General features: G+C 47.7%; 1 protein-coding gene across 3 annotated transcripts in view; it reads left to right on the forward strand.

Annotated features, from left to right (window-relative positions):
* Nucleotides 1–5,950, forward strand: part of Fam160b1 (family with sequence similarity 160 member B1) — a 28,330-nt gene extending 22,380 nt beyond the window's left edge. For all 3 annotated transcript variants that reach the window (XM_021151638.2, XM_029472549.1, XM_029472550.1), the window contains exons 14-17: nucleotides 840–983; nucleotides 1,839–1,979; nucleotides 2,815–2,918; nucleotides 3,006–5,950. In XM_021151638.2, coding sequence (XP_021007297.1) covers nucleotides 840–983; nucleotides 1,839–1,979; nucleotides 2,815–2,918; nucleotides 3,006–3,111 — 495 coding nt within the window. In that variant the 3' untranslated portion in view covers nucleotides 3,112–5,950. The remainder of the gene's footprint in view (nucleotides 1–839; nucleotides 984–1,838; nucleotides 1,980–2,814; nucleotides 2,919–3,005) is intronic.
* The last annotated feature ends 8,362 nt before the right edge of the window (nucleotides 5,951–14,312 follow it).

The raw sequence follows: 14,312 nt of genomic DNA on the forward strand, positions 1-14,312 counted from the left end.
TGCACACACATGTGTCACGTCCCCCCTTCCCCCCACGTACACTACTCTGCCCAGTTGCCAGCAACCCTGACTGCAGAGAAAGGCGTAGGTTCACCTGAGCAGTGAGAGGTCATTTGCTCATTCCTCACTCTTGATGGCTCGGGGTCTCCGGTTCCCAGGCTGCCTTGAGTTTGCTCGTGGCCTCGAGCTCTTGCGTCCGTCTCCCAGGTGTCAAGATCACGGATGTGTGCCACCATACCTGGCTCTCAAGGACTAGTTTTTATTTTCACTCTATCATATGCTAATGCTTCATTAAACACAGTAAATAGTGAATTACTAGAAAAACGAGAACAGAAAAAAAATTGCAGTTATTTCCGTGTCAGACCTGGCCGACGTGAAACTGCCTAGTCGTGTCATGAGGGCTTTGAGACCTAACTCCTGCTTTTCCACTCTTACCTCTGCTCATGGTCACAAGACTCTGAGGATCAGCACTGGCCCGTGGTCCCCACTTTGGAGAGCAGTGTTCCACCCGTTCACAGTGACATGCCCACTGTCTGTCTGTTCTAAGAACAGCAAGCTTGCTTGGTAACAGGCGTCCACCCTTTACATGGAACAGCTCACAGGAGACTTTGGCTCTGATCCAAATGTTCTCCAAGTCTGCCATGGAGACTGAAGTCAGACACGCCCTTTCCCCACCAGCCTCCTCATGGAGGAGTGTGATGGGCTCAGTGTGACGCTCCCTGTCCGTCCTGCCTGGTTCCGACGCCTCCTCAGGCACAGCTGAGACTATCTCAGGAAGTTCTGTTTCATCTCCCCTGTTTCTCGGCTGCTCTTTAATGATCCAAATGCTTTCCTCATAGTTCCGAGACTACTGTGCTGTCTGCTCACGATGGGAGTGGCCTGGAGCCCCCAAACCACTGGAGAAGTGTGACTTAGAGGCAGCCTTCTTTGAAGGACATTTTTTGAAAGTTTTATTTGACAGAATGGGAAGAATTCTTGATCAGGTAATCCAGCGGAAGGTCCCGATTTTCATACTTTTGTGGTTGGCCCCAGGGTGTAGTCTTGGCTGATCTTAGTCTTTGTGATAGATGACTGTCCTTCTTGGAACTTCAGATTTCCTTTCCTTTGTCTTGTGTAAGGCAAGATTTTGAAAATGGGTGACTTGAAGGAAGTTTCTTTTCTCAAAAAAAAAAAAATCCTTGTATTTATGAGTTAGTGGTAAGTAAGAAGGCTGACAGTTGACCTTAGAGCAAGAAGTTATGTTTTGTGTACCTTGTAAAAGAGCATGGGGGTGGGTGCGTCTAAAGCCATCAACATGTCACCCAGCCATTCTCCTGAGGACGAGAGATTCAGGGGTTAGTTTTCACTGTGTCAGGGCATGGAAACAGAGAGCAGAGTCCACTGTGCCTCTCACCTTGGTCCTGAATCACCTTTGCTGTCCCAGGCTGCCTTGCCTGTCTCTTCTAGGCAGTTAGTTTTAAGCCAACCAGTTTCCTTTGGCTGCTTGGGGAAAGAGAGCTAGGCTGGGTGAGTGCCCCCATGAGAAGTTCTGAGTGGCACCGTCCTCTAGTGCTGGCTTCCAGGACCAGCGAGCAGCAGGGAACAGCAAAGGTTCTGGCCTTGTGGCCCCACGTGCAGGAGTGTCTAAGGAGCTGCATAGCGTGCTGAGTCATGGTTCAGTGTGTCCTCTGTGGGTCTTAGTCAGAGCTGTCCCTGACATGGCGGTGGGTTGTGATGGCCTCTGTCTCTGTGGGTGCCCATGCCTGATCTCTGTTTTAAGTCTCAGCACCGTGGGTGGGGGCAGTGTTACCCTGGCTCTGGAGGCACAGACATGAACGCTCTGCTCTTCTTCCTCACAGCCGTACGATGTGAATCTGCAGGTGACCTCAGTGCTGTCCAGGCTCTCGCTGTTCCCTCACCCACACACGCACGAGTACCTCCTGGATCCTTACGTCAACCTGGCCTCTGGCTGCAGGTCTCTCTTCTCTGTGATTGTCAGGGTGAGTTCACTGACGTTCTGTTCTCTGGGACCAGTCAGCTAGAGAGCAGCATCCTCATCTCACCGTGTGGAGCTAGTGTAAGGAAAGACATAGCTACTGCTTGTAGGCAATTGCTACTCATCCGGAGCCATTAGAGAGCCACAGGAATTCACTGAAGTCACTAGAACACGGGCCACAAAGATGCCTCAGGGGTTAAGAACACTTGCTTTTGCAAAGAACCCAAGTTTAGTCCCCAGCACCCACGCAGGAACTCACAGCCATCCTTAACTCCAGTTCCAGGGGATCCAATACCGACTGAACTCCACAGGCACCAGGCATACATGTGGCACACATACATGCAAGTAGGCAAAACACTCATATGAATAAAGTAAGTAGATCAAAATTTCCTTTTATTTATATAGCACGCATATGTGCGCGTATGCACAGTTGCATGCGTGTCTACGCAGGTGTGCTTCTGTGTGGGCCAGAGGTTGAAGTCTCCTTTGGTCACTTTCCACCTCGGCGTTTGAGGGGAGGCTTCTGCTGAACCCACAGCTCACCTTTCAGCGAGGCGGGCTGGCAGTGAGTCCCCCTTGCCCAACCAGGGCTTGTCCCCAGTGCCGGGTTGCAGGTACACAACACTGCTCCCAGCCTCGAGTGGATGCTGGCGATCCCAGCTCAGGTCTTCATGGTGACCCAGCAAGCCCAGCGCCCACAGAGCTACCTCCCAGCCCTGACGTTTGATTTTGAAGATTAAATAGAAGACGATTGGTCATAGATCCCGGTGACTGGGAAGGAAGGCACCTCAGAAAGCGCCCCCGTGGAGCTGAATTCCTCACTTCTCGTTTCTATGCAGGTTGTTGGTGACCTGATGGTTCGAATTCAGCGCATCCAAGACTTCACCCCCAAGCTTCTCCTGGTCAGAAAGCGGCTGCTTGGCTTGGAGCCCGAAGGCCCCCTGTGAGTCAGAGTTTTATAGACGTTAGCTGGAAACCCTCCAGTCTCAGGGTTGCACTGCTGTTCTGATTTTCTGTCTGTTCTCTCCAGCGTTGACCACATCACGCTGCTGGAGGGTGTGATTGTGTTAGAGGAGTTCTGCAAGGAGCTGGCGGCCATTGCCTTTGTCAAGTACCACGCTTCTGCCACGCCGTGAAGGCCCCGGGTCACTGGACATTCCCTCCGCTCAGCCACGAGAGGCTAAAACGCCTTGCAAATGAAGTATCGAGTCAACTACACAGAATGTTAAGAATCCACTGCGTGACTGCTCTCAGTGAGGCCTGGTGTTGCTTCCTCTCGCTCTGCCATAATGATTCCCTGTATGGTTGCACGTTGTTCCAACCCAGGAAACAATCAGACCTGAGGAGATTGGGTCTCCAGTGACGGAAAATCTGCAAACCTTGTGATATCAGGAACTTGGCTGGCATTTCTGTTCTTTTAATATCCTTTTAAGCAGCAAAGCATTTTGACATTCTCTGGGACTCAAATGCTTATATTCTTTTGTATTAATAAGCAGCAAAAAAACAAAAATCACTAATTTTATAACTTTTTAAGGTTAAGATTCTTATCATACAAAATATTTAGGGAAACTAAATGAGGAAAAACGTCGTCGCTGAGGAAACATCAAAAGAGTCTGGAGGAGGAGCTGCGTGCACGGCAGCACCGACTCCTTCAGCTTTTGTAAGAATAACACTTTAATATGATAAAGAAATTCTTAATATATTATATATATTTTTAAAGAAATGTTCTTTTACTCTTTTGTGCACACAGTCATATTTGTGGTTGATTTTCACGCGTGGCTCCCAGTTTATTTACAGCTGTCATTTTTGCAACAGCATTAGATTTATGCTCATCATTGCTAGTGTTTGCTAAAACAGTATTTTTTTAAGCTAATTAACAGATGCTGGGTTGAGACCCCCCCCATTTCCTCTCTGAAATTGCTTTATGAAATTGCTCTATGGTTGACTTCCGTACTGACGTGTGTGGCAGTGTTAGCAGGACCTGGCTCTGGGGCGACAGTCGGCGTGCAGTGGGCCTCTCAGTGTTCACTGTTCTCTTTATTAGGTTCAGTCTTTTGTCTTAAGTGATTCTAAAGAGATTTTGTTTTAAGTCTCTTCCTGTTCAGTTTACACCTTAAAGGATTTAAGGAAGCAGAGCGTGCGTGCATGCATGCGTGCGTGCGTGCATGCATGTATGTGAGTGGTGCCGATGCAGGGATGTCTTGTCCCCACTCTTCCTCTTCACCGGCCATTACGATGGGGGAGACAATCAGGAGGCAGTTACCAGCCAGGGCTGTACAGCCACAGCCATGGCCGCAGCAAGGCTCGGAGCTTGTTTGACACTGTGCTCAGTCTGTTTTTCTAGTGTTTCAGATTCATTGTATAGCCCAGTTTTGCTACTAAGGAACAAACTACCAGAAGATGAAGAGTGGCCTCATTTCCAGAATGTTCATCATTGTTTTAAAAAAAAAAAAAAAAATGAAACTACTTTATGTTTCTAACACAATGGGAATCTTTCTCGGTTCCTTCAAGAAATCCGTTAAGACAGAAAGAGAACCAGAGTGGGAGGCAGCAGTCCTCTGCCTGGCCTTCCTTCCGTGGCTCTGAGCAGCGAGCAGTGGCTCCCTCGGTTGTATTTATTGACAAGTTTCTACAAGAATCCCCCACAGCTCCTCCTCCTCCAGACGTTGCTACTGTCTACGTTGATGGTGGTGATTTTGAGATAAGGCATTGAGAGGTACAGGTGTTTCTTAATGTTCTCAGAGTGCTCTGTGGGTTACCAGTGAGGTGAGCTCTAGACCAAACGCTCACCCTTCGCTTCACGGCTGCACCTATGGCACCCACGCCATGAGCTCGGCAAAGCTTCTCCCCTGCGTGATTGCTGCCCCCGAGGATACACTTTTCCTAAGTTGTCCTCATGACCTGCCCTGCAGCCAGCTCGGGTTAGTCTGTTTCTCATCTAAGTTTAATTCCTTTTTCATATTTAATCCAGACCCAGAGTCAGCACAAGTCACGGCACTGGGTTTGAGTTGATTTAAAGAAGCCACAAGCCACACCTAAGATTTTTCTCACAGTCTCCGAGACTGCAGGATCTCCTCCATAGACTGTGTTGAGTGGAAAGTTCCACCTTAGCAAGTGGCTGTCAGACTGAGTTCCAGCCTGCTTTGTGCTTGTAGAAACAGGAAATAAGCATGCACATTGTTTTCCCCACTTTCTAACAATGTAGTCTGGTTTCTTTTCAGTAATGAGCCATTTTTCACTTGACCGCCAGTCTCCACTGTCGTGCTCACATAAGTATGTAATGTTCTCATAACTTACCTGTGCAATATGAAGCTGTAGATTCACAGCTTTTGGCCTAACTGTATATTATTGTTGTGTACATGTGTGTATATAGACGCGTGTGTATATGTATATATATATATATATATCTGTATATCTATAAAAGGACCAAAGTCCTCATAGCTTGCTTACACTGTTGCTAGTGTAAAGATTGTTACATTCAATTTTACAGGGCACAAATTATAGAATGACTTCATACTTTTCATGGTAATGTCTCCATAAGTTATTACATTACTATCTAGTTACCATTTAATTATGAAGTTTACCGTGTAACAGAAGAAGTTACGGTGAAATGCCAAGCCCACAAACTATGGTAATTTTACATTTTTGGTTGATCAATAAAGTAAGATATGCATGTCATCGTAACACTTAGATACTCCTGGGCCCTGTAAAATACTGTCACTGATACTCTGTCGGCCTCCTGCCTTGTTTACATTAAACAGAATATTTGGCATATTTTTCCACGCGCCGTGTGGGTCACCAGCAGTGCTGTGAAGGTCTGGATTCCCAGGCCACCGATGAGGAAGCTCTTCAGGTGACTGTGTGCCCACCGTCCCCCTCCGGGCAGGTGGACGTCAGCTTCAGCTCTTGCGCTAACAGTGCATGCAGGACAAAGAGGGAAATCAAGAAAAATAAATCAATGTAACTTAAACAGAATATTGTCGTATGTTTTTGTAGAATTGTAACTGAAAACATTTCAGCCACCGCTAAGTGGGAGGCTGGTAGGATTCTCCCTAGCTTTGGCATCTTCCCATGGCTATGGTGCACCCTGGCCACTCTGGCCACTTTTCATCCCGCTGCCTTGTCTCATCCCTTGCCCACTGGCTGGACACTTTATTCCTGACACAGTTCTCCTGGGTCTCGTATCCTTTTGATCCACTAAAGTTAGATACTTGCTGGCACGAGCACACGAGGGTGTGAATTTCCCTGCCCCTTAGCAGAGGCTACCCCACTGAAGGACGAGACCCACCAGCCATTCACCAGGCTCCTTGAGGAGAGTGAGGAGTGTTGACAGGTCCCCAGGTGAAAATGTACCATCACGCCGAAGGACACGGCAACAGCGATTCCCTTCACCCTAGCGATCCAAGGGACACTACAGCCATTGTGTCCCATGGTTACCCTTCAAAGGGAGAACGCCACGTATCATCTGTGGGAGAGCTCAGCACCCATGGTTGTCCTGGATCAATTTAACGTGTGATTTCCAGTTCCCTCCTTGAGAGTCATGTTCTTAGGTCCTCAGCCTTCCTAACGCTGCTTTAACACAGTTCCTTACGCTGTGGTGACCGCCGACCATAAACTTATTTTCATTGCTACTTCATGACTATAATTTTGCTACTGTTAGGAATTGTCATGTAAATATCTGACACACAGGACATCTGATATGCCTGATACCCCTGAGAAAGGAACATTCGACCCCAGAAGGGGCCATGAGGTTGAGGACCGCTGTCCTAAAGGAAGACATTCATGGGCATCTCAGCGAAACAGTCCTCCAAATCCTGTGTCTGAACCTGTTTTCCAACATTATAAAAGCCTTTCATTTTAGCTGACATTTAAAACATACTATAGACTTACTCATTTACTTGAGTCTTTGCCCAAATACCTTAATAAGAAAAGGGGTAGGGGACAAAATACATATACACATAAGATGAAAACATGTTTCTCTTGGTCTTTTCAGTCACTGTCACCCCAATAGCTTCAGGAGGAAATGGGGTTGTCAGCTGGAAAAGACCAAGCTTGTTTGTTAACTTGACAAGAGCCCACGATCTTGTCTCTGAGAGTTTCAAATGAAAGCATCATTTTAGACTGCATGCCACTACACAAACAGGTCCCACAGTTCCTCGAAAAGATGGAACTGATCTGTCTTAAGATCAGCTATGCCATACTTGGGCATATATCCAAAGGACAGACACTCCACCCTACCACGGAGGTGTTTAACCGTGTTCAACTACTGCTCTGTTCATAATACCCAGAAACTAGAAACAACCAAGGGATGGATGGACAATGAAGGATAGACACCTAAGCACCCACCTCAGGTGGCACCCCAATGGAGGATGTGTGATGGAGATATAGAAAAGATGGGGTACAGGGTGGAGAGATGGAAGAGAAAGCAAAGCCAAGGGGCCCATACTCTGTGGAGAAAGATGGAACTGGAGAGTCCACAGCAGTGAGGAACGGGCAGATGTGAGGAAGCTAGAGTGAGGTCCTGCTCTGGCCTGCCACAGGGCAGGTCCATAGTCCTGCTGCAGCTAGGGTCTGTGTTGGCCCAAGTTACCAAACAAAGGGCAAGCTGGTGTCTGTGGTCTGGGCTACCACCAGAGACCACGTGGATATCTGAGGGCACTGCAGCCAAGGGCAGGCCATGCTGATCTAAGTAGCCTGCCCTGTCATCTAAGACCATGGGGACATCAGACCTAGGCTATTGTCAGGGGCCATGTCAGGGCTTGGGGTCTATGTCGATGTCCCAGGCCTATATCACTACCAAAGGCTATGCAGATGTCCCTGGTCTGGATTGCCTTCTGAGTCACTGTGCTGAACTGACCCTGCCTTTCGCTGGCTGCCATACTCAGGAGAGATGACCCCAGCCCTAGTCTGGGCAGCATAGTAGAGCTGATCCTGATGGTGGGGGATGGGTGAGCTTCCCCCAAGAGTGTGAGCACAGGAGAGCTGGACCTGCCCCTTGTCTGCCTACAGGCAGCTTGGGGGAGAGTCCCCATGCCATCATCACCTGTGGTAGGTGGAAGAGCTGGCTCTGAGGTCATCAGAGCAGGAGAGCTGGCCCTACCATTCCAGGGAGAGTGGACTCTACACCTCACCTGGGCAGCACGGTAGGGTTGGCCCTGGTGGTGAAGGCACAGAGGAGAGGACCCCAAGGACACTCCAGCAGGAGAGCTGACATTGATGCCCCTTGCCAGCTTGGGCACTGGGTGAGCTAGCCAGGGCATTGCTGGAGAGCTTGCCCTGGGGTTGCAGGTTCAGGAGAGCTGGCAGGCTGACCAATTCAGTGACCTCCCAAGCTAGATCCTTGGTGTTGAATTGGCCCACCCCTAAGATCTACATATCATCTATCTGTGATCTGCTGGAGCATGTGAAGGGGCCAAAGCTGCAGGATCTCCATGACAACAACAGGGCAACAACAGGATATCGGAGAGGAGGCCCTGTGAGCATTCAGTATTGATGATGGAGCAGGAGCTGGAGGCCTGGAAACAGACCATTAGCTCATTGCAATGAACAAGTGCAAGTCAAGAAATGTGGACAAAAGGGTGTACCATGGAACACGCTGCCGCTTTCACGACAAGGGGGGTTGTTGTGTTATTTTTATTCGCTTTTATATTCTTTTGAGGGGGACATTGCAAGGACTGGGGGCAGATACGAGAGGATGGGGGAGATGAGTGAGATTGGGGTGCGTGATGGGAAACTCACAAAGAATTTTTTAAAAAAAATTAAATGAAAATTTCAGGTTAATGGATAGAACTAAAGAACATCTTGAGAAAGCTACCCCACACCCAGAGAGACAAATATGGCGTATGTCTGGTTCTATGTGGATGTCAGCTGTTAAGTCATTGATAAGCAAACTACATTCCATAAAGCCACAGAGGTTATGTGGGGGTTATGAGGGGGACTCGGGGAGGGAGAGATCTGGGGGGGGGGGGAAGAAACAGATCAGTTATAATTGGGCAGGGGCTTGGGGGAACTGGAATAGGAAGATCAAGCGGGGAAGGGAGGGAAGCTGGAGGGGAAGGGGAGGGAAGCTGGCAGGGAGGGAGGGACAGTGAAAACTACAGGCTATTAGAAGGCTCATACAGAAACCCGAGAAGCCTCCTAAAACATATACATATATGAAGGCAATCTAAATGAAATTGCCAAGTAACAAGGAGACAGCAGCCACAGCTGGACATTTCTCATCATCAAGAGAGCCTTGCAGTACCGGGAATGGGTTACATGTGTCTGAGTTGTTGGCCAAGGGGGTCCCATGAGAACCCCAAACAAACTCACTGAACACCTGCCCTAGAGCCTTCACCCCTAGGAACTAGTGTTGATGGTGCCAGAAGGTTCTCTGCACACTATCAAAGGAGAAAGGCAAACACCACTCCACCACAAAGTTTTTGGTCTACAACGGTGCTGCCTGCGAGACGCATTGGTGGAATAACACAAAAGTTTGTGGAAGTGGCCAACCAAAAGACACACTTCATGAAATGGATCCCAGACCTAATGCTGCTTAGATATCGGACAACTTAAGGTTAGATAGTCCAGCCGGGCGTGGTGGCGCACGCCTTTAATCCCAGCACTCGGGAGGCAGAGGCAGGTGGATTTCTGAGTTCGAGGCCAGCCTGGTCTACAAAGTGAGTGCCAGGACAGCCAGGGCTACACAGAGAAACCCTGTCTCAAAAAACCAAAAAAAAAAAAAAAAAAAAAAAAAAAAGGTTAGATAGTCCAGGGACCTAAGGTAAAACCACATACTACTGTTCTATTAAAGGAACATAGCAATAAAATGTCTTGCTCAGCATCAGAGAAGCCTCCTCCTGCAGCAAATGGGAGCAAACACAAAGACCCACATCGAGACATGCAGAGAACCCTCAGCCCAAAGTGGGATATCTCCATCAAACCCCTCCCCTTAGGGCTCCAGAAACTGCAGAAGAGGAGGTGGAAGGAGTAAAAGCCAGAGGAGATGAAGGATACCGAAGAATCAAGGCCTTCTAGATACAACAGGGCTAGAGCACGTTTGAACCCACAGAGGCTGTGGCTGCACAGGACCTTATGTGGATCTGCACCAGATGAGGTCCTAGAGCTGAAAGGAGAAGAGGACACAAGCTCCACCCCCAACCTAGAAGCCACCTCCAATTGATAGCCGCTGCAAATGGAAAATTAGTTTTCTCCAAGGGAGTCTCACTGAGGAAACAAACCACTCAGGAGAGCAGGCTGCATGCTCAGCTGGGCAACAGAAATGAACTCAGGGTTATCTTAGGACATGTTTCGCCCTACAGTCCCTTACATATGTATTATGGCTTCCAGTTTTGTGCCTTTAGAGAAGTTCTGTGTGAGAACACATGTGTGCACCCTTCTGTGTGAGAACACATGTGTGCATCTATACATGTTTCTTGTGCTTTTTCTTAGGCTCTTTTTCTTGCTTAGCTGTTTTGTCATATCTGATTGGTTTGGTTTTTATCTAAGTGTATTTTATTATTTATTATTAGATGCCTGTTTTCTAAGGTGAGACAGAAAAGAAATGGACACAAATTGGGGTGGGGGTGGGGCTTAGAGAAGTGGGGGGAGTGGAAACTGTAATCAGAATATATTGTATGAAAAAGTCTATTTTCCAATAAAATAAAGCAATAGAATTTTAGGAAGCCATAACTGGATCCCCAACCTAAAATCCATCCACACGGCTGTAAAGTGTCTCGCAGTGTTTTACCTGGAAATTAGTAATCCTAAAAGAATTTAAAGAAGTCATATAAACATTTGAAAGTCACCTTTTTGCTGGTGGAAAACTAGCTTTTTTTCCAAGCAGAAGAATGACCAAGCAAGATGCCCGCTGCTGGCATGTTTGATGCTGAAGGGTCCAAAGAAGTGTCATGCCATCGTTGCCACTTTTTAACATCACTCCATAGATGCTCCACTCCCCACCTCGGGGACTAAGAGTTGGAAGTAGGGCCTTGCCCTCACTAAGCAAACATTCCACCACAGAGCTAGATCCCAGATCGCTCTTCATTTTGAGACAAATGCTAAGCTGCTAAGACCTGACTCTTCTCTGTAGCCAAGACTGCCCTTGAGCCCAGGCTTACTGCCCGGGCCTTCCGCGTAGTTGGGAGTCCCGACTTCTGAGCTTCATGACGGAGCAAGTTGGGGCTTGCCTGTTAGGTACTTCAGGGATTTTCCTGTGTTCTATCAGTTTTGAAAACGCACCAGAAGTAAGATATCTATTTCACCCAAAAGATGTGCTTACCCAACAAATTTCTACTTACTGAGAACTTCCTGTGAAGCTGATATCAAGGTTCTAGGAAACAGAAAGAAGAGATTCCCGCCTTCAGTAAGCCAGCATGCTGTGGCAGCTTAGTGTGAGCACAGATACAACACTCACCCTGTGAACTCTTAGAGAAAATGCAGCAAGCATGGGAGAGTCATTTGAACAGAGGGGTCTGAGCTGGCCGTGATAGTGTGTTCCTGTTACCCCAGCCTTTTGGGTTAGAGGCATGGGAACCTAGAGTTCCAGGGGGAAAAGTTCAGGGACAGCCAGAGTAACGTTATGTGAGACCCTGACTCAAAACCACAAACAATAAAAAATTTGAAATAATGAAAGAGAAAATCTGAAATTCAAGTCTGGTCTGTGTCTGTCTCTCTCTCTCTCTCTCTCTCTCTCTCTCTCTCTCTCTCTCTCTCTCTCTCTCTCTTTCTCCGTGGCAGTGAGTGAGATAGGATCTCCTGCATCCCAGATTGGCCTCCAATTCTGTTTTTCCTAGCTCCACCTCTCAAAGGCGGATCCTCCATGCCTAGCTCCTGACTTAGATGCCATAGTTTCCCTAGAGATCCATCCTACGACCTCACATGCTTAGGCTGGCACTTTACCACCAAGTTCCAGGTCCAGCCCTACTCCGTACATTTTACCCTTATTGGGGCTGTGGTATTTGGAGATTCACGGGTAGTCTGTGATATCACTACTAAAATAAAGCCAGTAAGAACTACAATATCTCTCCACCCTGCAATGTTCTCCACGTCAAACTATTTTGTTCTGTCCTGAGACTGGCAGAAAGAAACTGTGCTTTGATATAGTGGCTTGTGTTCTCATACTAATTGTGTTCTCATACCCCCAAAACCTGTTGGCAGTGTCCCACAGGTAGGCTAAAGGAAGACTATCCCCAGTTGACTCTGATTGGGAAATAAAGTTGCCAAGGCCAATGTCTGGGCAGGGAGAAAGAGGCGGGATTTTTAGGATTCCTCCGCAAGAAACAGCAGGGGAGGAGAAGGAAGCCCACAGTGAGAGGGGCAAAGGACTGACAGAGCAAGAGAGACAGCTGAAATGTAGGTGCAGAGGGGAAAGCAGCCCCATGGGAGGGCTGTTCTGAAGAAAACAGGGCAGCAATATTAAAATATAGATTTAGAAAGTGTTAACTCAGGAAAACTGGATGGGAGCGTGTGCTAGCTGCGGGGAGGTTCATGAGCGGCCCAACTATTGAGCTAGTAAGGCATATTAAAAATTAAGCTGGTGTGTGTGTGTGTGTGTGTGTATCTTTTATTCATGAATCCAGAGCTCTTGGGCAGGTGCAGAGCCGGCCCCACAAGCACCTTCTGGGAGCTCAGTGCAGCTTAACTATTTACCACTACACTCTGGGACATGCATTTTCTCTTCTGGTGAGTAGGAATGTCCTGTTCATCATGACCTTGTGGGGCTCTGTCACAGAGAAAGCAAACGCCAAAATATTAAAACCAAAAGACTTAACTGGACCAAACGAGGTAGAGCCCCCGGGCCAGCATGCTGGAGAATGCCTGTGATCTCAGGACTTAGGGAACAGAGGATCAAAAGTCCAAGTGAAACAAAGCTTGAAAAGCCAAGCAGGTGATAAAGCCAGTACCAATGCATTTCCCTCAGATGCACAGGGTAAGATTTGGTTTAGACCAAATATTTGCAAACTGCTCTTTTTCCTCTTCTAAGCATGCCCTTGAAAACACTGTTCTCAGTGGGCGCTGGGAGGGGGTGCATATACAATTAAAAGAACCAATTGGTGCTAATGAGAATGACTGGGTGAGGAAAATCCAGGGGCCAGGTGTGGGTGGGTGCCGTGGACCGGTGCAGGGTAGAAACCTTCCCTGAGTAAGATTCCACCGGGCCACGGTCAGCAATGGAGAAAATGGTGTCAGTTTTCTTTCCGTCTTCTTGTTTGTGACAAGAGGCTTCCTGCCTTCCTTAGTATGACAGTTAAGGGCAGAAAAAAACATGTAGTGTGCCTGATAATGTCATACCATGACGTTACTCTTCCTTATGGCTAGATTAGTCAACGTATCTGGGAACTCTCTCTAAAAAGAAAGACAGTATTAAGGTATTGATTCTGTCGATGGACTGAGCAAATTGTCTCCAGGAAGCAGAACACACCAGCTGACCCCTGTCTACAGAATACTCCTCAGTCAGGAACTGAGGTTTAGGAGGACAGATACATGTCTGGATTTTTCTAGTTGTTACTTCATAATTGTACATCATTAAGTATGGTGTCCAAGTGGTTCTTTGTTTTTAAATTGTAATTCAAAATATTTTGATCCTATTCTTCGCCCCCCCCCCAGCTCCTCCCACCTTGTCCATGTGAGTCTTAATTATATTCTTTCTAGAGGTGAGCTGAAGAGGGCAGGAAAGATGCTCAGGATAGAGCCTCCAAACTAGCCAGGCGCGTGTCCTGTATCTAGGAGATGGTTCCTGTCAAGGTTGAGAGCCATCACCAGATTTGCAAGCTTGAAGAGCTGTCTAGATGTGTGGTTCAGAAGAGCAACTGAAGGGCTCCACTCACTGTCTCCAGCCTGTAAATGATGAGAGAGCAACCATAAAACCAGTGTCACTGTGATGCAGAAAAGCAAGAAGACACACAAATTTCTAGTGTGGATGGAGCTATACCTCAAAACTGGAAGGTAGAGATTCCCCAATGTATCCCTCATTCCATTCTCCAGTAGACCAGCTTGGCGGGTCTCAATTTATTAGACTTTTCTAGAGCTGGGGTGTTCTAGAAGCAAACAAACCCACTGACTCAACACTCTTCTGCTGAGACCTCCATTCTGTTGCTTTTCTCAGCAGTGTAGGCAGGCGGTGAACCTGTGGCCCTGAGAGTTTTGCCGCCTGCTTGGTTCCGTTCTGTTCTACTGATGCTTAGCAAGCAGACCATTCACTCCTTCAGCACCTTGGGGTGGGTTCCAACAGACATGAAAGCGAGGAAAGCTAGCGCTTTCTCTTGGGCTCATGGTCCAAGGCTCCTGGACAAAGGAGGACTGATACTTCAAAGGCTTTGTTTCTGCACAGAATGACACAGTGTAACACCGATCAGCG

This window comes from Mus caroli, chromosome 19 (assembly GCF_900094665.2).
Source record: "Mus caroli chromosome 19, CAROLI_EIJ_v1.1, whole genome shotgun sequence".
In the NCBI taxonomy this organism is placed as follows: domain Eukaryota; kingdom Metazoa; phylum Chordata; class Mammalia; order Rodentia; family Muridae; genus Mus; species Mus caroli.